Here is a 24321-nt window from a genome sequence, read left to right on the forward strand (position 1 = left end):
TACAGCTATGTAAAGCTAGAACAATCTACAGATATGTAAAGTTAGAACAATCAACATATATGTAAAGCTAGAAGAATCAACAGATATGTAAAGCTAGAACAATCAACAGCTATGTAAAGTTAGAACAATCAACAGCTATGTAAAGCTAGAACAATCAACATATATATAAAGCTAGAACAATCTACAGATATGTAAAGCTAGAACAATCTACAGCTATGTAAAGCTAGAACAATCTACAGATATGTAAAGCTAGAACAATCAACAGATAATGTAAAGCTAGAACAATCTACAGATAATGTAAAGCTAGAACAATCTACAGATATGTAAAGCTAGAACAATCTACAGATAATGTAAAGCTAGAACAATCAACAGCTGTGTAAAGCTTGAACAATCAACAGATAATCTAAAGCTAGAACAATCAACAGATAATGTAAAGCTAGAACAATCAACAGATAATCTAAAGCTAGAACAATCAACAGATAATGTAAAGCTAGAACAATCAACAGATAATGTAAAGCTAGAACAATCAACAGCTATGTAAAGTTAGAACAATCTACAGACATGTAAAGCTAGAACAATCTACAGCTATGTAAAGCTAGAACAATCTACAGAATATGTAAAGCTAGAACAATCAACAGCTATGTAAAGCTAGAACAATCTACAGATATGTAAAGCTAGAACAATCTACATATATGTAAAGCTAGAACAATCTACAGAATATGTAAAACTAGAACAATCTACAGCTATGTAAAGCTAGAACAATCTACAGCTATGTAAAGCTAGAACAATCTACAGATATGTAAAGCTAGAACAATCAACAGATATGCAAAGCTAGAACAATCAACATAATATGTAAAGCTAGAACAATCTACAGCTATGTAAAGCTAGAACAATCTACATAATATGTAAAGCTAGAACAATCTACAGATATGTAAAGCTAGAACAATCAACAGCTATGTAAAGCTAGAACAATCTACAGTTATGTAAAGCTAGAACAATCTACAGCTATGTAAAGCTAGAACAATCTACAGCTATGTAAAGCTAGAACAATCTACAGCTATGTAAAGCTAGAATAATCTACAGACATGTAAAGCTAGAACAATCAACAGCTATGTAAAGCTAGAACAATCAACAGATAATCTAAAGCTAGAACAATCAACAGATAATGTAAAGCTAGAACAATCTACAGATATGTAAAGCTAGAACAATCTACAGATATGTAAAGCTAGAACAATCTACAGCTATGTAAAGCTAGAACAATCAACAGATATGTAAAGCTAGAACAATCTACAGCTATGTAAAGCTAGAACAATCTACAGCTATGTAAAGCTAGAACAATCTACAGATATGTAAAGCTAGAACAATCTACAGCTATGTAAAGCTAGAACAATCTACAGCTATGTAAAGCTAGAAAAATCAACAGCTATGTAAAGCTAGAACAATCTACAGATATGTAAAGTTTTCTGTCATATATTACGCTTATTCATCTCTCCTCATTTAGTGCAATCCATAAATACCACCAGACATCCGGGTTACAGATTTCAATATTAATTATGTTACATAAATGTATGCATCCTGTTCAGTATTAGGATCATTCAACTGTCTCACGTGACTATCACAAAAGAAAGACCTAAAATTGGAAGTCTTAATTGCACTGACGCCGGTATTGTTTGATGAATTTTCCACATTCAAGAACAACAGGGAAAATCTTGCGAGATAGGGGGGACGAGCTCTATGAGATATTATTTCCAAATTACATACGAATAAACCAGTAGGATTCAGAATATATGAGGAAATGTACCTTAGCAGAGTCGCACCTATTTTGGATTACTGCAGTGTTGTATGGGAGTATGACAAATATCATAATATTGAATCTGTACAGCATCGTGCGTTGCGGTACTTTCTTGGTGTACATCGTTTTACTCCAATTTTAGCTATTCAAGGAGAATGTGGTTGGCTTCCTTCATTTTATCGACATCAGATGAATATGTTACGCCTATGGAATCGATTCGTTACAATGCCGGACGACAGACTTCCAAAAAAAAAAAAAGAAATCCAGGTGGGATATGAAACAATCACACAACATAAATTGGTCAAATGCAAGGTGAAGATAACGAACAGTGATCAATCTCATAACTCCTACAAGCAATACAAAATAGAGAGTTGGACAAACACGGACCCCTGGACACACCAGAGGTGGGATCAGGTGCCTAGGAGGAGTAAGCATCCCCTGTTGACCGGTCACACCCGCCGTGAGCCCCATATCCTGATCAGGTAAACGGAGCCATCCGCAGTCAAATCAGTGTGCCAAGAACGGCTTCACAATCGGTATGAAACACGTCAGACAGCATTTGATCCAATGCGAGGTTGTATTGACGAACTAGATCATTATAACGACCATAGAATACAGTTAAATTCCTTTTTGAATCTCTTGATATGACAGTATATTTCCTAAATCGTATGGTCTGTAACTTAAACACAGTGGAAGAAAATCTTCGTCGAAACAATCACACAACATAAATTGGTCAAATACAGTTAAATTCCCTTTTGAATCTCTTGATATGACAGTATATTTCCTAAATCGTATGGTGTGTAACTTAAACACAGTGGAAGAAAATCTTCGTCGAAACAATCACACAACATAAATTGGTCAAATACAGTCAAATTCCCTTTTGAATCTCTTGATATGACAGTATATTTCCTAAATCGTATGGTCTATAACTTAAACACAGTGGAAGAAAATCTTCGTCGAAACAATCACACAACATAAATTGGTCAAATACAGTCAAATTCCTTTTTGAATCTCTTGATATGACAGTATATTTCCTAAATCGTATGGTCTATAACTTAAACACAGTGGAAGAAAATCTTCGTCGAAACAATCACACAACATAAATTGGTCAAATACAGTCAAATTCCTTTTTGAATCTCTTGATATGGCAGTATATTTCCTAAATCGTATGGTCTGTAACGTAAACACAGTGGAAGAAAATCTTCGTCGGGATTTTATTAATGGCTGGAATGAAGAGGTCCAAAACGTTCCAAAACTTAGAACCTACCGAACCGTAAAAAATATGAGTGGTTTTCAAACAGAAAAATATGTAATCATGGATATTCCAAAAAGGCATCGTTCCATACTTGCCCAGTTCAGATGTGGTGTTTTACCAATGTGGAGGCGTTATCGGATAGACTGTGTACTTTATGTTCTTCAGATGGTGTAGAAGATGAATGTCACATTTTACTTCATTGTTCCTCTTATTCAAATCTTAGAGCAATCTTTTTTTACTAGTATCAGATTTATCCCTACTGTGATCAATATGTCAGATTTAGACAAAACAGAACTTCTATTATTAAATGTTCCAAGACAAACTGCAAAATTCCTGTTCTCCGCATACACCTACAGACAGTCTATCATATACCATAATAGTAAAAGCCATGCGTAATACCTGTACAGGTACCACTGTACTTATTATTTCATGTTTTTTGTCTGTTAAAAGTGACATATAGGCCCGATGGGCCGGGTGTTTAATTTCCTATTATTCTGTATAATGTATATTTCAATTCTGTAATGTATAAAACACATGTCACTATCATAAATCATTTACTTGCTTATTACACACCTAATCCCACAGCTGGTGTGTCCAGTGGTTCGTATTTGCCCTATACTATCAATTTCGTATTCTTTATGAGATTGATCACATGTTCGTTATTTTCACTTTTGCATTAGAAATCTTGCATGCTGATGGTTGAAGAGCACATTTGTTTTTAAAACCGTAACCACCGGATATCCTAACGTTATTATGTTGTTTTTAAAGTATGCCCTGAACGTATATTTGTCTTTGGGGGACGTAGACTTTGCCTGAATGCTCAGGTAATGATGTCATTATCATCCAATCCTTCTATATCAACAACAAATCGCTATAGAAATTATACCTGCTGTCTAAACATCATATTTTGATTTCTCAAACCTGACTACGACATCATTAAAAAAAGAATGACAAGCACTGTTTTGTATCCTATTTTAAGATGTGATGCTGATTTAAAAGTAATTAGATTTTTTTAATCAGACGGCAAGGTCGTGCGCCCGTTAAAACATGGTAAACAATACAGTATTTTTATAGGATTTATGAACACTGTTCAGCAATCACAAATGGCGTGCTCTCTGCACGACTTCCGAATGAAACAACAATTTATACCACCGAAGTAAAGGGTATTCAACTTGCTTTTGAGGATATTAAGATTTCAAATGACAGACATTATATTATATTCTCATATTCCCTATCTTGTTTGCTGGCAATAAGCAACATGAACATTGACCATCCATACATTTTAGATATCATAATCCAGCGCTATGTTTTATGGATGGTAGAACAGGAGATGAAAGATATAGGGAAGACCTGGGGGGGGGGGGGGGGGGGGTAGAAAGGAAAGCAAAAGACAGGCAGTTGTGACGTCAGCTGGTTGAGGCCTTATGTGCTGATAGGCACGAAGAGGATAAGTAAGTAATGTTTTAACCAAACAAGGTAAATAGTTGGGTTCTGCTGGATTCCAATTCATATTAGTATCTATGGTAACATGAAAGCAGAGAAAGCGGCAAAAATGGGCCTCAATATGAAATTTTAGACTTTAAAATTCCCTACACTGATCCAAAATATTTCATAAAATACATCTAAACTCTCTTTGACAAATATATTGGGATTTTTGTGATACAAGTAAACTTTAATCGATTGATGGTTAAATATTGTTTAACGTCCCTCTCGAGAATCTTTCATTCATATGGAGACGTCACCATTGCCGAATGAATGAATGGCGCTTTCGGCCTTTGAACAGGGAGGGATCTTTATCGCGTGACACTAAGTAAACAAACCATAATGTTCGTACTGAAACGCCTGGACGAAGTGACTATTTCAAAAATACGTATCGGACAATCAAAATTGACACATTCTTAATTACTAGACTGAGAACTTCAGCTGAAATGTATATTTTGTGATTGTCCGTTAACTATTCATCACATTCTTTTAGAATGTACAGATTTTTCGCCCATACCAAATAGACATTTTTCTGATGTCCAATTAAAACAAGAACTTTTTATAGGTCATGGCAATCGTATTATTGTATAATTTGTTTTTTAAAAATGCGAATTTCACAAAAAATATTGAATACCTATATAATATAACTGTTTATTTACACGAAATGATATGTATTTATTTCACCTAACTTTTATTTCCGTCGGATGAGAGTGAAAAAGTGTCCCAAGTCAACGATCACAACCCGGTGCCAAGCAAAAGATCGTTTCTCTGATTTTCGAAAAAGAGTAGGTTCATCGGGGACCATCAAGGAAACTTCAAGATTCACAACTAAATAACCGCCTTAAAATGGCTGAAATATTGCCAAAACAGCGTAAAACCACAAGATTCACAACTAAATAGCCGCCTTAAAATGGCTGAAATATTGCCAAAACAGCGTAAAACCACAAGATTCACAACTAAATAGTCGCCTTAAAATGGCTGAAATATTGCCAAAAAGGCGTAAAACCACAAGATTCACAACTGAATAACCGCCTTAAAATGGCTGAAATATTGCCAAAACAGCGTAAAACCACAAGATTCACAACAAAATAACCGCTTTAAAATGGCTTAAATATTGCCAAAAAGGCGTAACACCACGAACAATCGACTCGAATCTTTTCATTTAACAAGGGTGGATAAAATGGCGGACCATTCTTCCGCTTTGAACGAGATAAAAAGTCGTAATGAGGAGAAAAAAGTTTTAATTACGATTTGATAAAGTCGTAATAATGAGATAAAGTGTTTTAGTTACGATTAAGAAAGTCGAAATAACAAGATTAAAAAAATAGTTATTACGACTTTAGGAAGTCGTAACAGTGAGATAAAAAGTTGTAACTTATGACGAGTTTCTGTGTATATATTAACAGTGTGTGAGAACGAGGAAGTGTCAACGCTGAATTTAAACAACCTTGAAGTCACCAAACCCGAATTCATTTATTAGATAAATAATCATCAATATTTTGATAGTTTTCCCTATGTATCATATAGAGAGTATCCGATTATTCATCGGACGGGGATTTCACAGATTAATCGTAATAACGGCTTTTCATCTCGTATTAATGACTTTTTAATCTCGTTAATACAACTTTTTATCTCCTTATAACGCCTTTTAATAGTCGTAATAACGACTTTTTAAATCTCGTAATAGAGACTTTTTATTTACTTTTGATCTAACTAGGCTTTCGTATAAGTCTTTATTTCCAACATGTTCATAATATATTTTTAAAAATCTACTGGGAATCGAAATAATTTCGTTGTAAGTGTGAATTCATTATAAGAGTGTTAGCTATAATCGTGTTTTACTGTAAATGTGAATTCATTATGAGTGTGTTCACTGTAACCGTGTTTTACTATAAGTGTGAATTCATGATAAGTGTCTTCACTGTAACTGTTTTACTGTAAGTTTGAATTCATTATAAGTGTGTTCACTATAACCGTGTTTCATCGTGTGAATTCATTATAAGCGTATTCGTTGTAACTGTGTTTAAATACAATATTCGCTACGAATATGACTATATACCGCTTAGAACTAAGCAAGAAATATATAATAAATATTTTTTTTCCAGATGCCATTCGCAAATGGAACTCTTTAGCAAACGAAGCAAAGAAAACAACCTCTATCTCTCAGTTCCGTCGAAATATTTCTAATGATATCAATATTTCAATGATGCCTAAACATCTTCTTGGAAAAAGAATAGTAAATATATTCAAACCAAATTAAGACATAACTGTTTGCTTAGCTATGAATTACACCGAATAAACATTGTCAGTTTTCCTAACTGTCATTGTGGTATGAGAGAAGATGCATATCATTTTCTCTTTGTTTGTAAAAGATTTTCAGTAGTAAGAAATGTTATGTTTAACGATTTTTTTCAAATACAAGAATTATCTATTATTGATACACGGATTTTACTTTGGGGCAGTGACAATTTGGGGTATGAAACTAACAGCAAAATGTTTAATGTTGTTCAACAATTTATACTTACATTATGTAATTCATGCACATTCTCATGATAGTAATTCACTTTATGCTAAATGTACATGTATTTATTTTGTCTATACATATGTTTTATGGCAATTGGTATCAAGAACCTCGTAAGTTGTAAGAACTTGTGTTCAAACCTGTTGTATATTATACATGCAATAAAATATGTTCAAATCAACTGTGCTTTACTGTACGTATTTAATGAATTATCTAATCATGTAGTTTTATATATCTTATTTTAAAACATTCATGTATACCGGTTTTGTTTCTGTCTCTTCAAAACTATTTTCGTTTTTATACCGAGGCTGTACCAGCTGATTAAGCATGCATTAACAGTTGACCTTTAATTTTAACATGCAACGACTACCGCGAAGTGGAACCATAATTTAGTTTACTTTCAAAGTCCCCAAACGGAGAGGTTGACACGAGAGTTAATGACCACCACCATTATTTTAACCACCGAGTTCATTTATAATTGAACATCACATCAGATTAGTTTTATGTCGAACCAGATGCATGTTAAATCACTGTACAACCATCGAAAGGTACAACGAAGTGCATTTTCCGTTGGAACTCCGTGAGTTAAAGTGAAACACGCGAGGGACTGCCAGGTTTAAAATAATCATTTTGATGTCAAGGGGAATCACATTACCTTTGCATGTTCCCGACCTCTGGATGTTGACATTTTCATCCGCCTGATATCATTTTACTTTGTTGAATGACTATTCATTTGCCTGAGTGTAGAGCTGTCCCGGCGAGATTGCAGTGAACTTTGATGGCAATGACAGCGGGCTTCCTGAATCGATGGCCTTTATTATATGAAGTTCCATTTATGCGATATAAAAAAAACGCCCTGAGTAAACAAATACCGTCCGCTCTTTTGCAGAAAGTGCCACCGAGAAAATCACTGCTCACTTGCTCCGTTGAAAAGATTTACAAAGAAAACCTTTTTTGCTTTGTGAATAATGGCTTTGTATTTTCTCTTTGATATAAATTTATTGATTTTAAAGAGGCAGTTTCTCTTAGATGTATGATAACTATTATTTTCTCAGTATAACTCATACGATTCTCATCACTAATAAGTTTGACTTAATGACCGGCATGCTTTTATACGAACCACGCCATTAAACAGACGTTTCGAAGGGGGAAAAACATAACCACATATTGAGACATTTCCTTAAATTCCCGGTATTGTAGTTAACATTAACGCTAGCTGTAGATATTCTTATCTTACATCGTGGAGGGTAACGACTTCCAGCCTATGTTCTCTTCACGGTTATTGAATGCTAAGGATGTTACAGTCTCACAAAAACCAATGCAAATATGTTTCCTAGAACTATAATTCTAGGTCCTTATTAACAATCGATTCGACTGTTATATTTCATTGGTTAAAACCACTCACTGTTCTGAAAGACTCGTTACAGACAAGTATGCATATTCTATTATTTTTTGTGAAATTGTGAGAGTTAATTTTATATATGAATAATTTGTGAATTTTTACTTTGTCACTAAAACATAAGTAATTTTCAAAGAATTCATTTTTACGAAAAATAATTTAGCGTATTCAGTAAATACGTTGGACAGTGCTAGACATTTACCTTTAACTAAAATGAGCCTTGTATATTGTAGGACTGTGAATGTCCTATTTGTGCTTAATTGCTGAGGTGCTAATTTTGCCTAATTGATGAGGCTCAGGGACAGCATTTGATCGATATTAACGAAGGCAGGCTCAAGACCTCACAAAAACCATCAATTTATATGAGATGAATTAGTGTGCTACTAAACTGTGCCGTTATGTAATTTTTCATGTCGGTAATATTAGTGATTGCTGTGTGTAATTATTTGTTGTTATGACCAGTTATGCTTCAAACAAGATTTCAGCATTGATATCAACATTCACACATTAGATAAAATTTAGGACATTTTGAGAGTGCGTATTGGACGAGTGTACCCGTAACGGCGATATAAAGTGTATACGAGATACACGATATATATATATATATATATATATATATATATATATCTACGACTTTCGATGTTCTTGGTATTATGTTCGACCAAAATACAATGAAATCTAGTTTTGTTGTGCACTTGTTCAGTGCTTGAAGAATTTCGCATTGCAGAGACCAAAACACAATGGCATTAGTTTTGCTATGTTATATCGTGTTAAGGTTATAGCTATTGTTTCTCTGGAACACACGGTTACATGCACGTGCACGTACCCTGTTTTTCCTTGCATGTTTACTTGTTAACCAACGCAAACGCGGGCTGACTAATTTTAATATGCGCGTGTCTGTCCTACTATCAAATCTGCATAAAAGTTACCTGAATAGTCCTAATGACTAACGATAACTAGTTGTGTTATACCTGAATAGTCCTAATGACTAACGATAACTAGTTGTTTTATACCTGAATAGTCCTAATGACTAACGATAACTAGTTGTGTTATACCTGAATAGTTCTAATGACTAACGATAACTAGTTGTTTTAAAGTCGAAATAAGAAGGTGACATACAAGAATACATTGTTTTACAGATACCTCGAGCTCCATTTGAGGTTTAGAAATGAAGCGAAAAAGAGTTCCGCTCCGTGCTGGATCTCCATCTCGTTATGACATATCCTGAAAATTAACATTTCTGCTATTGAAATCAGAAACAAAGAATATTGAAATGTCAATTCCAGCGATCTCCAACTTCTGTACTTAAACTTTCAACAACTAGAGGACTTCAAAGCCACGGTGAAAGATAGCATGCTCGCAAGTGCATTTGAAATCAAAACAAAAGCTCGTTTACCAAGAAAGTGTTATTCTTGTGATATCGATTTTAGCATTTTCTCGATCTTTGTGGAAGGTTTCATACCAGAGATTCATTAATGATGAGCGCCGCACGATATATGATATGCCTGTCAGATAGAATGGGTAGATTAACCGACAACTAGATACCAGGGTGACAATCGTGTAATCATTATTACTGCATAAACTACAGCGCGAGGATCCCTATCACATAACTTGAATTTAGAACTGCACTGTAGTCATTAAGATTGTGTGTGTTACTATGCTGTTCCTATTTGTTAGTCAGAACAGAAGCTCAAGGCGGGTAAGGTGTGACCGGTCAACATGGGATGTTTACTCTTTCTAGACACCTGATTTTACCTCTGGTATGTGCAGGGGTTTTTTGTTTACCATTCTTTTAATTTTGCATTCTTTATATGAGTTATGAAATTAATCATTGCTCTTTAAATTCATTTGTAATTGATTTCAACACAATGTGAATCACAAAATCTGATATACATACAAATGTACGTATGAAATGTATGGCATGTCAAACGTTGCAATATTTGATCTTTTCCATTTGTATTGTATAATTTTCCATTTGTATTCTATATTTTCCATTTGTATTATATATTTTTTTCGTTTGCATTGTATAATTTCCATTTGCATTGCAAATTCTTTCATTTATATTGCATCCGAGGGATTGTTTATTTTGTTTTGTTACGAAGGTAAGTCCCACGTATATTTAGCCGTTACCAGGTGACGTACCACAAATAGACTTACTATGCTACATGTATGGGCACTGTGGCGTAGCATTGGGGGTACTTTAACGTGTCAACGCCTGTCGATATTTACGTCTAAGGTTTGATGCAGCCATGACACGAGTAGAACTCGAACATGCACCTTCACGGTTACGAACCAAAGGGCATATCACTGAACTACCGCGATCGGTTCCATATAGGACTAGTTGAAAATACATGTAGCCAGCAATGAGGAATCTTGCGCCGGGAGACCCCCCCCCCCCCCTCCCTTCACAAATGATATTTTATATACAGATGTCGAAAGAAGCATGTATGTACGTTTTATTTTGTCAGAACGCACTTGTCCAGGGGACTTCCAGGGGCGGATCCAGGAATTGCGGTTACGGGGGCGCCACTTTATGAGGCACGGGGTCTGGGGGCTGCCTCAAGTGGGTAGGGGTCCAGGGGGCGAAGCCCCCGGAAGCTCCTGGATTTTAGAGATTTCATAGGGCTTGAAATATGTCATTTTTAATCAAGTGAAATTAGTAAAATGACGCAAATTTTAAGGGTTTCTGGAAAAATTAAGTTCTCTCAATAAAGTACTTCAAGAAATTAAAAGACTTTGTCATTTATTTTTCCGGGAATGGAAGAAATTATTGCTTCTTTTATTGTTTGATACATTTTTCTAAACAAGATACCAAGATTTACCTTAAATTTGGAAATTTTGAGGGGGGAGGGGGCGCCGGCTGCGCCCCCCCCCTTAAATCCGCCACTGACTTCGCCCTCCAACTGCAACCCCCCCTCCCCCAAGGCTTTGCACTGGATTCACTAGGGATCTTAAGATAGTCCCCAGACATCCAGCAGTTTACTGCATCCTTTCGTTCAGAATTATCTAGATCAGCCAGTGGTTAAATAGGAGACTAGTTTGAATATGCTGATCACATTAGACGCATAAAAGCGATCAATTAATGGGGTGGGGGTGGGGGTTACGCCATTACACTTAGCAAATACGGTACATTCCTGCGAAACGTGGCTCCTGAACTCTACCTCTTCAACATCTCGCGCATTACCAAATTCGATAAACGATAACTTAAGATTAATCCATTGAATAGTTGTAACAAACCAAACTCGAGGTTAACAATTGGTGGGGACCCAAGGGCCGAATTAAGTCCCCCGAATCTACTGAATTCTGACTTAATAAAAATGTGCATGCTTTTCTGGACAGTTCTATTTTTTTTTTAAATGATCGGGGGGGGGGGGGTCGCCATTACTAGAGCTAGCTAAGTATTTTTAAAAATAACTAGTCCAGGACCTGGTCGCGGTAGCTCAGTAATATATCGCTTGGTTTGTGGGCGAGAGGTCGTGAGTTCGAGAACCGTTACTGTTATTGCCGCATCAAAGCTTTAGAGACATAAAGACAGTGATTGCTCCTTTGCCAAACACTCGGCATTTAAAAGACCTTAAAAACAGATATTCCGTATCGCTGCACAGGCGTTGGCACGATAAAGAACCGTCATTGCTACGGCCCTGTCATCGTCGGTTACCCACGGGTGCTTCTATTCGAGCTTGAGTGGACTCAAAACCGTGGTTTGCGACGATGCGGCCCTGTGTGCTAAGCACGTCTACAGTACAGATGTGGTACATCAGTGACGTTAACTAATGAAATCCTTCGTAACAAATCAAAATAAACATTCCCTGGATACAATACAAATGAAAAATTATACAATGCAAATGGAAAATATAGAATGCAAATGGAAAATTATACAATACAAATGGAAAATATAGAACACAAATGGAAAATTATACAATGCAAATGGAAATTATACAATGCAAATGTAAAATTATACAATGCAAATGGAAAATATAGAATACAAATGGAAAATTATACAATACAAATGGAAAAGATCAAATATTGCAACGTTTGACATGCCATAGAAATGTACAATATACTATTAAATAATGCCGTCGCTCAGTTCTTAATCTGATATACATACACTTGCATGTATGAAATGTACAATACACTATTAAACAATGCCCTCGCTCAGTTCTTAATCTGATAGACATACACTTGCATGTATGAAATGTACAATATACTATTAAACAATGCCCTCACTCAGTTCTTGTAACCATTAATGAACATTCATCTTTCCATTAATATCTCTACTATCTCACATGCATATATTATCTTGAATATAGAGCCTTACCATCGCTCTTATATATTAGATGTAAAATACCACGATGAAACAATTGATGATAGTTCTTGCGGTACAACAATAAATTTTTCACATACTTGACACACGCAATGCATCAGTCTATGGACTGTGTGTCGCTATAACTTCAATAATAAATCCCGGTGGACTGATAAACATCAACCTTTTTATTGTGTGATGTTGTCAGGAAGTCGTTTTCATTTCACAAATCAACATTAAGATGTCATAAAGTTGTTAATGTTTTGTTAGATTACTAACGTATGAAATGTTTCAAAATCTATACAATATTTATATTGTCAATGAACAAGAGACCCATGGGTATTAATGGTCACCTGGGTGCAGTAATTGATAGATTTATTTTGTGGGGTTTAACGCCATTTTGGGCAATAGTTCAACAATTTTAAGGTGGTTCAGCATTGAAGAGCTTTGGAGTTTCCTGACGGCTTCCAATGATTAAACACGGAGCCCTGGATACACCAGAAGTGGACTCAGGTGTCCAGGAGAAGTCACCATCTCCTGTTGACCGATCACATCCACCGGGAGCCGCATATCTTGATCAGGTAAACGGAGTAACCCGTCGTCAAAATTAGTGTGTAAAGAACGGCCTAACAATCGGTATGACACGCGTCAGACAGCATTTGACCCAATGACAAGTTGTATTGTCAAGCTAGATCGTTATAACGACCATAGAATTTGCGAAATGCTGACTTCAAACACTACTGTTGATAATAAACGAAGAAACATTCTGTGAGTGAGTGTGTCTGAAACTGAGTTGCTGAAACTTATATTAAGTATTACAATAATAAAAAAGTGCTGCAGAAGAAACAATGATGAACAAAGCAGGTGTCTCTCAGAGTATGGGGGCCATATCGAGCTAACGAATTCACGGACCCAATCATTACTTCGTCTTATGAATTACGTCAAATGAAAAACGAGGGAAAACTACTTATAAAGTTCCAAAGGACATTGATTTTATTTAGATTACTATGCAGAAATCCAGCAGTTGGTCAAACCTCGCAAAGTTCCTGACGACCTTTTTATTGGTGTGTATTACTTGCACTCAATTGACACATGTGACCTATCCGGTGTGTTTGCCCAACTCTCTATTTTGTATTGCTTATAGAAGTTATGAGATTAATTACCGTTCGTTATCTTCAATTTTTATCTATTACTCAACAGGGATATGTGAATCATGTCTTAGACTATGAAATACTCCGAAAATTCCCACCGTAAGCACTTTGGTTTTTATCAAAATCTTTATCATATAGGAAAAAACGGACTTTCTTGTGCCCTAAGTTAAATATTGTATTGTTTGAATCACGCTTAGAACTTATTGCAAAAATGAGCAAGTGAAGATAACACACAATGATGGATCCCATAAATCCTATACAGGATATAAAATTAAGAGAAGGACAAACACGGACCCCTGGACATATCAGAGGTGTCCAGGAGGAGTAATGATCCCCTGTTGACAGGTCGCACCCGTCGTGATCGGTTTTTATCATCACAAATGTCTATAAACATTTTATCACTGATAATTTAAAGTCTTTTAAATAAAGTGAATCATCTAATTCACGGTTAGAACCATTTGCAAAAATCTTGGAACAAAAGTCTTCTTACAAACAGAAATATTCCTAACTGAATCTTACACAGTGAGTTTATAACAGTATTGTAACAAGCTAATGTAACATCCAAACGAATTATTGAATTACGGCCTAATGACAGGTTCAATTTACACATTAGATCATTAGAACGACCATGGAATCCGCGCATTGTTGACTTTATGCGAGACTGTTTAAACTTCCGTAACATTAACTTATTTGTCGATTTAAGAACATGCTCTCGCCTATCAGATCAGCTCAGAGACGTAAACACCATGTACAGATGATAATGGAATATTCTATTCAAATGGTGGAAGTTGACGGTGGAGAAGTTATCCTCTTCGTCAGAATGTTGAGTTGATAAGTTTGTCGTTAACATATTCGTGCAATAAAATACCAAATACGAAGCAGATATGGATTGATTGACTGTATATTGTTAAACGTTGCATTCGAGAATATTTCACTCACATGGTGACGTCAATCAGATATGAATTGATTGATTGTATATTGTTTAACGTCCCACTTGAGAATATTTCACTAATATGGAGACGATCAAGCAGATATGAAAGATTAAGGTGGTTAGGTCTGGTAGTAGAGATATGGAAGATTAAGGTGGTTAAGTCTGGTGGTAGAGATATAGGAGATTAAGGTGGTTAGGTCTGGTAGTAGAGGTATGGAAGATTAAGGTGGTTAGGTCTGGTAGTAGAGATATGGAAGATTTTATTTTTAGGAATAGGTACATGTACAATATAAATACAAGACAATATCACAGAGGAAAACATAGTTAAAACAAAAGTTGTTGTTAAATACGTAAGATAAAAAGGTAAATTTTAACAGCTATTTGATAACAACTTAGTAAATTAATGTATATGCCTATGCCAAGGATAACCCATGAAAGCCATATAGCTTATTTCCAATGGGGTCCTTCTGATCTTATAATATGACATACACAATATATTATCATTATTAGCATAATAAAACAATGCAAACAAAAAAGATATTGAAAAACATTGATTTGAAACACATAAGAATACTATAAATATCTTACATTTCAACAGTGCTGAGTATTGAAAAATATTGGAATAAATAACAGCTGTAATAACTATCTATGTATGAACAAGACAATGTGGATCAATAATACAAGAAATCACTATCTGCCATTTTCTTTATTTCATTGAGTAAATGTTTTTTAACTGCAGCTTTGAATGTAAATCTATTGTTTATACATTTTATTTGATCAGGGAGAGAGTTCCAGTCTTTGATGCCGTTAAAATAAAAAAGTTCTGATTCCATTATCTCAACCCTTGGTAAAAAAAAAAAATTAAGCTTACTTGATCTAGTTGATCTGGATGAACAATTTATTCTAAAATTATATTTCAAATAATCTGGACATTTTTCATGACAAATATTAAAGACGTGATTCAGTCGAAGCTGTTTTACTCTATTGCTAATGTTCAAATACTCCAGCTTTTCAAATATTTCAGCGTTGATACTACTTCTAGGGGATGAATCTAAGATAAATCTAATAACTTTGTTTTGAATAATCTGTAGTTTTTCTTAAGCTTAACAGTCAAACCTTCGTACCACGATGTACATGCATAGTCAATATGACACTGAATTAAAGCATTACAAAGATATTTCCTGGACAGTAGAGATAGACATGAATTATGTCTGTATAAGAATTTCAGGCGTTGATTTGCTTTTTTTAATAATATCATCAACGATTTGTTCTCCACACAATACATTATCCAAAATAACTCCTCGGTATTTTACACATGATTTACAATATATTTTAATACCTTTACATTCTATGGAAAAAGAACTACTATTGATGGATTTAAGCTTGCGTTGTGGTCCAAACAAAATACTTTCAGTTTTTCCCAGATGAAGTGAGAGTTTGTTGTCTACCAACTAGTCATGGCATTTTTCTAACATTAATGATAATTTCTTAGCTATAATGTTTGTATTAGAATGAGAGAATAAAATGGCTGTGTCATCTGCATATAATAAAACCTTACAATCAGGATCAATACTTGCACTAAGATCATTCACATATACTAGAAATAAAAGGGGCCCAAGTAAACTGCCTTGAGACACTCCGCATGTAACATTACATACACCAGAATTTGCATTGTCTACATTTACAATTTGTTTTCTCCCAGATAAATATGATTTAAACCATTTAATTGACTTAAGGCCGATGCCATTCAATTTTCCACATAGTATTTTATGATCAACTGTATCAAAAGCTTTCTGAAGGTCAAAAAGAAGAATCCCAGTAAAAAGGTTTTTAGCCGATTTTGATTTGATATGATCAGTGATTAAGGTGGTTAGGTCTGGTAGTAGAGGTGTTGAAGATTAAGGTGGTTAGGTATGGTAGTAGAGGTATGGAAGATTAAGGTGGTTAGGTCTGGTAGTAGAGGTATGGAAGATTAAGGTGGTTAGGTATGGTAGTAGAGCTATGGAAGACAAACTTTGTTTTGTTACACATGAAATTCTTCAAGTTAAGTTTATTGAATTTAGTAATATAGCGAGTGTGGAAGTATATTTAAAGACTTCCCATAAAATAATGATTATTATTAATTAGTAGAGATATGCATCGCCAATATTGTTTTGTATGAAACATGTCAGCTGTGAAAGATTAACTTTCTACAGGTCCGTTAGTCAACTATAGGCGATTCGTTCTGATACCAAAATATTACAGCTTGTTGGCAATGTGCGCCCATTGTCATTCACAAACAGATGTTGTACTGAAATATGAGAACGAATTACGGATGTGCCGACTACAAATTCAATGTGTCTGATGCAGCATCGATTCTGAAAATACATGCATTTTAACTCTGAATACTGTGGCGTTCGCGTCGTAATGTTAGAGTCCTTCTCACGTCATGGGCGCTTTAAACACAATGTAGTGATTGCTCCTTAGCCAAAACGCTTAGCAATTAGAAAAGAGAACCACGGGTCTTTCAGACATGACCTTAAAAGCGGAGGTCCTGTATCGCGGCAGACGTTGGCGCGTTAAAAGAAACCCCAGTGTTATGACGTAACTGGTGACGCTTTAAAGGGATGGTACAGGTCACGTTGTTCAATTTTTCTGAAGGAATTAAATTGTGTCCAAATGACTCATACAAGTCATTTTCTGTTAGAAATAACAATTTTAAGAATTTACATGCATTTCTTGCCAAATCTAAAACGATTAAAATCTTCAAATCATGTCCTTTAAATTTGTGCATCCTTGACAAGAATTCAATCTGCTATACAAGTTGGCTTCTAGCGTAACTTTTGACAAACATGCAGTCATTTCAAAGTTGAAAAATATCATTCATAAATCTTTTTAATTTATATTAGAAAGAAATAAGAAGTTGCGTTGATTCTCTCACACCACTGTATGGTACACGAGGTTACAAATAAAGGAAACATACAAGCTTCACGTGAAAAGAGCAGTCATTCTAGGTGATTGAAATTAAGTAAGGAAGACAGACCTGGTCGTATATTTTTGATATGAAATTACACAATTTAATCAATACATAACATTGAAGTCGGCAGTTGACAATAATTCAGAATTTGTAAAAATTTAGTTTATAACAATATTTTCTATACAGACATTTTTCTCGACATTCTTAAAAAAAAAAAAAAAACCCACCTGACATTCTAGGCTATAGTGATATTCATAAAAATTTTTCAATGAAGTGTTCTTAAATTTATTGTATATTGTCATGTAAGTATATCACTAGTATCTCACTCATTACTGATCAGCATTGACTAAATTACTGACCAGCACGAGCACACAGATTTAATTGAATGATAGTTAAATACTATTACTCCTTTTGAAATGAAGAAACTAAAATGAAATTCACATCGTATACCTACATAAAAAGTAATATGTTTAAAAACGCAGAAATATGTGCATGCGTCAGTACGCATTTGGATTGTTTTGAACTTGCTATTTTTGAACTCACCCTTGCTTCTTAATTTGTATAGAAATCTTGAGAAATTTATATTTTACGTAAAATATTGACACGCCTAACTGTTTAGTAGGATCAAAATTACTTTCCATTTCGCGGAGGGGGGGGGGGGGGGCCTCCGTGGCCCAGTGGTTAGAGCATCGCGCTCAAAATCCCACGGCCTCTCTTCTCTGTCGGCGGGGGTTCGAATCCCGCTCGCGCCGGTAAGTAAGAAAGTTTCCCAGTTTACGTGCGGAAGGTCGGCGGTCTCTTCCCAGGTACATTGTCAGGTATATTGTATCTGGGTTCACTCTTCCACCAATAAAAAACTGGGCGCCACCAGATAACTGAAAAATTGCTGAGTGTGGCGGAAAACATCAATCAATCAATCAATCATTTCGCGGATGTACATGCGCGGAATTTTGATTGGATAGTACTTTCACGTCTGTAACACTGGAGTGTTTCAATAAATTGGTTTTTATTGACTGTAGATATTGATACCTCACGAACTGGCATAGTCAAATTTACTGACCAGCATGCGGGTGCTGGATCGATTGATTTTAATTAGGCAATGCGTTAACGTTTAAAGCTATCCGTTTGTAATGAAACTTTATATTGAATGATTCAGCGGGGCTTATGCAAAGAGAAAAGGCACCACTTGGTAGATGGGGGCGTTTTGAAACTTCTATATCGGTCCCCCACTAACTAGTTGCTGGTAAGTTTTAAGAATAAATGTACAAGTTATAAAGAATATATTCCATCTAATTTTAATACAATCGGAAGAATGCAGACAAATATTCCTTCATATTGTTTTTCAGTGTTAAATGTAAGTTATTACGGTCAATGAAAGCGAAATTTCAAAGTCACGAGTCTTCAAAACTTTAAAGTTATAACTTGTATATTTCATTCATTTTTGAAACTTATAGGAATGAAAACCGGGATCTTCATTGGCCAAAAACGTTAAAGGTCAAGGTCACTGGGAGGATAATTTCCTTTGCACTACATGATGTCAAGGACGCTACATACATGCACCTTACACCAATTATTACTTATAGGAGTTATGGGATTGATCACTGTTCGTTACCTTCATCTTTCACCGACATCTAGGGAGGGGAGGTGCGTCTCATTCGAGAATATCATGTTCATCCATGAAGAGGTGTCATCTGGGCTTTTATTTCACGATTTGTAAAAGGTTAAAATCACTGCAACAAATATTCCTAAATCCCATATTTTCGTGATTTCAATAACGTTTGGGATATGACATCATGCAATGGGGATGTACCTCTTTTATTTTGATTCTCTGTTTAGCGTTTTAAGAACTTCTATTGGAAAATACGGTATTTTCCGAGTATCCAAGAACCAGTTTTGGTATCTGGGAATTTGATATCCATATTTATTATAGAAAAAAAGATTTACTGTAGGAAAAACCGCGATGCTTTGAAATGGTGCATTGTAGGATCGTTATAAAAATGGGGAACTATTTCTTACACAACTTTAAATTCAGAAGGTACACATTGGTTAGGGGGAATTACTTATCTGTATACCCTAGTTGAACCACTTTAATTTTACTATTGTAGATTCATTTTATTGTAATATGGTAAATTCTTTTATTCTATTTTTAAAACTCTCATACGGCTAAGCGTGGGGATCCAGGTCAGAATAGGTCCTCAGTACCCCTTCTTTGTCGTAATAGGCGATTAAATGGGGCAGTCCTTCAGATAAGACCATAAAATCCGAGGCCCCGTGTCACAGCAGGTGTGGCACGATTAAAGCGCCTAAATTTTGCAGGCCTTCACCGCCAATGGTGATATTTCTATCTGAGCGAAATATTCTCGAAAGGGACGTTCAACAATATATAACCCAGCAAACACCCAACTTATACTGCTCAAATGAATTACTTTGCGTGGTTTGACGTCGATATGGCGATATATAGCCGCATTTCGGAAACAAACTGACAGATTTACACGAACCGGGATTCTGTAGTCACTTTGGCGGCCCACCATGAGTCTTTCTTTTTTTTAAACTCCACATAGACATTTGTAAATATTAAATAAACATCCTCGACAACATCGCTATAAGCACGTGCTACTCGTTAACAGAACACCTGTTTGTGTCTCCATAAATGTCATTTGTTGAAATGACGTAATAAGGAAGTATTTGGAGTCCATTCAGAATACACAATGTATTAACAATCTGCGTCTTATTGCAAACATATTTCATAATTATCACAGACATGAAAGGAAGGACTTCCTCCCAGCTCTAACATACAAAACCGGAACAAACAAGACCTTCATAGGCACTATCTTAATTAAAAGTATCACTAGTCCACAGGCCTTATCGGTCACCTGAGTATTAATTAAAATTATCACTAATTTCAAGGGCTACGAAATCTACGGGGGGGGGGGGGTCTGTTCTGAATATCTACGCTAAATTTTGATACTCAACAAAAGTACGCACTTAAATGTCCTCAGAAGTGCCTCTACTAATGAAAGGCTTTACATAATATATGCACATGTAACAATAATGCGAAATTATTAATTTTGACCTGTCCTAGAGTCAAAACCTTGGGGTTGCAAAATAAACAATTTTGGTACATCATTTTCTGTTTTTCCTTAATATGCATTTAGTTTTTATACCACATCAGCAAACTTCAAGATGTCTTTCACACGATAAAGACAATAATCACTATGGTAATTTAGGCTCCACCCTGGTACTAATTTCCCTACCCCTGGCATCATGACATTTACAATCTTGGTAAAGGGTTACCTATCCATTTTAGTTTCCAGTTAATTGTTGCCCCGCCCCTAAGGCCTCAGGGGTGTAGGAGTCCAGAAATTTACAATTTACATCAGTTTTGTCCCAAATATGCTTAATACTAAATTTGAAAATACCGGTAATTGGAATGATAGTTATCAAGAAGTTAAAAATGTCTATTGTTCACACATTTAATAACTGCCCAATTTGACCCCACCCTAATACTAAAACCCCTAACCCTGGGATCATCAAATTTACAATTTTGGTAAAGGGCGCTACATGTTCATTCTAAATATCAATTTAGCTTACATTTAGTATCAATATCACTATTAAAGAAGATATTTTGAAAAGATATTTTACATATAAATACCATGTGTGAGGTTCTAGAGAAAAAGGTTTTTTTTTTTTTTTAATTGGCCACTTCTTGTCCCACCACTAAAGCCCCAGGGATGCAGGAGTCCTGAAATTCACTGTTTATGTCGGCAGTTATCAAAAGATGCTTCATGCTAAAGAAAATAGTTGGAATCGTAGTTATCAAGAAGTAAAAAATGTTAAATTTGTTAACACATAATGGACGACAAACAATAAGGAACTTTCGGAATGTGCTGGAACGACCGATTAGAATTCACTCAGGTGACCTAAATTTAAGAAAGGTGGCCTTTTCTCACTGAGGGGAAGATATCTTGATATCGACAAGCAATTTAAAGTCCCTCGATGTATCACGAGTCTTAAAATGTTATGTCAAGTTTCGCAGTGTTTTCCGCTTCCTGGAGAAAATTTAAAATATGATATACCAGAGGTGCCTGGGAGGAGTAAGCATCCCCTGTCGACCGGTCACACCCACCGTAAGCCCTATATCTTGATCAGGTAAACGGAGTTATCCGTATTCAAAATCAGTGTGCCAAGAACGGCCTAACAATCAGTATGAAACAAGTCAGACATAATAAGTTTTAATGTCAAAACTGTGAAAGTACGGTTTGTATTTGATTTATGGAGACCAATTTCTAAGGTGGTTGGCCCGTTCCGATTCATGGGTCTGTGCAATATCTTACAAAATACATCTCGACCCAGAAATACACGCATAACGAGCGTTTGAGAGAAGAGTTCAAATCACTAAGACCTTCAGGCATACGGTGTAGAACAGTTGGCTTTGTTTTTAATCCTGACGGACAGTTTCAAGAATGAATAATTCTCATAGAGCAAAGTTTTAAATGAAAACAATCAAAACATCCAAATTGCAGGTGAAGTTCTTTCTCTCAAAATAATTATTAATATTTCATTTCTGAGCTTGCGTTAAGAATTTCAAAAAATCTGTAAAATTGAGAATATTATTCTTCTGTAGGAGATGAAGAAATAAAAACAAAGAATTCTATTTGTATTGGCATTTTTGACATTCTTGTTAAATGACTGTCGAAGAATCGTGATTCCAATTTATTCGAATAAAAGCTAAACAAACAACGGCACAGGTGCCCGCTGTTGTGGAACACGGTGCTGTAGCACAACCCGACATCTGTTCTTATTGTACTACTTAGCGCTTTCAATCATAAAGCTGTCCTCCGAAAATCAGGTTTCAAAAAACTCGAATTGTTCATTAACTTGTACATGTTGTGCTTCTCAGAAATTGCGAGAATTATTTTCGCATATATCATTTTAACAAACTATCAAAACAACCTAATTAAAAAAGACGGGAATATTGCAATTTAAAAAAAAACTCTTGTAATTACGTGTATTTAAAAAATAATGTTTTGTCAGAAACTACAAATATGCTATTAGTTTAGCTTTGGTACGCAATTCGTGATTATGGAATCCATTTTTCAATAAACTAAGTCATATTTATACACGTACGTACAATCCGTATTTAACAAGTAAATCAGCTATGTTTTATGATATAATTTCAGATGTTGATAAAACTATAGGACACCGTGAAGAAGTACTTACCTTCAACACACAGCTTCGTTTTGATTGGTGTCAACACTGCAAACATTGCGTTAAAAATCATGGTAATTTTTATCACTAACGTCATCACTAGGCTCCTCGTCATCCCTTTATCCAACAACGAGCCGACGACAGTACGAAGTGTTACAAAAACATCATCTGCAGCTGTCAACGTTTTCTGTCTGCGACAGTTAAAACAAGCGGTGACCTTTCTGGAGATATTGTTAATGTAGTTATACTATCTCTGTAACAATCTGGTTCCGCTGTGTAATAATCTGGTTCCCAGCCGCTAAATCCACACTTGAAATATTCGTTGTCAACTCCGATTTGTTGTCAAGTATCTGTTCTCCATCAAACGCATCCCACATTGCACAATCTCCATCGGTTACCACGTGATAACGTGCCTACATTCTCATAATCACTTAACACGACATTTCAGACAAATTTCTACTTTCTGGTAAAATCCAAAGCCATATTAGGAAAAAAACAAAACGATTGAAAGGTTTCGTCACAGGTAGGAGAAACATGAATGAGGATTTTGCGTAATTTAAACGCGTTAATTATTAGTGTTGAATCAATACAAGCTTCGACTAGCTTCTTAAGCACAACAAAACTCTGTAGCTGCCCTATAAGTGCTTAATATCTTCTCGATTAAGATCGTCCAAACTCTAATCTCAAATTTAAACAGATCTGCGCCTCGTCCGTCCTTTGTTTAATTGAAATAACGTAATTCGTCCAATTTATCTTCATTAACTCTGATCAGCAAATCTCACACAGAAAATAGCAGTGATGCTGCAAGCGTGGTTTTAAAAAAAAAAACCACGAAGTCGATGGGCAATAAAAATGGTACATTGTATTTGATAATTGCATATTTTTTCAGCCTCGTGGTTGTTTTCTTACGCGGTTGAATGCCCTGGTGGAAAAACTACTCGTATACAGACAGTTTTCTTTGATTAATAAGCCTGCTTTTCATTACCTCGGCCAAATATGAGATCTAGTGCCTTTAATCTTACTGAATAAATTCGAATTGTTATTTGGGAATTAATACATTTCGATAGAAGTCTCAGTAGTATCAGACCGGTAGCCCAGTGGTAGATCGTTCGCTTTGTAGCCGGGAGGTCGTGAGTTCGAGCCTTACTCGCGCCATGACCGCGTGGAACCAAAGACATAAACACAAGTACAATAAATGGGTAGTGATCGCGCCATCGCCAGATGCTCGGCATTTTGAATTGAGAACTAGAATAACGGATCTTTTGGATATGACCATACGAATGGAGGTCACGTGTCGCGGCCCTACTGCTACGGCCCTAAGCA

The 24321-nt window shown here is 35.5% G+C and overlaps 1 protein-coding gene across 1 annotated transcript in view; it reads right to left on the reverse strand.

The window, feature by feature from the left end:
- Positions 1-23921, reverse strand: part of LOC125664533 (uncharacterized) — a 65642-nt gene extending 41721 nt beyond the window's left edge. The window contains exon 1 of the mRNA XM_048897313.2: positions 23011-23921. Within this exon, the coding sequence (XP_048753270.2) occupies positions 23011-23113 (103 nt within the window). The 5' untranslated portion in view covers positions 23114-23921. The remainder of the gene's footprint in view (positions 1-23010) is intronic.
- Positions 23922-24321: the final 400 nt, after the last annotated feature.

The sequence above is a fragment of the Ostrea edulis genome, chromosome 1 (assembly GCF_947568905.1).
Source record: "Ostrea edulis chromosome 1, xbOstEdul1.1, whole genome shotgun sequence".
Taxonomy (NCBI): Eukaryota; Metazoa; Mollusca; class Bivalvia; order Ostreida; family Ostreidae; genus Ostrea; species Ostrea edulis.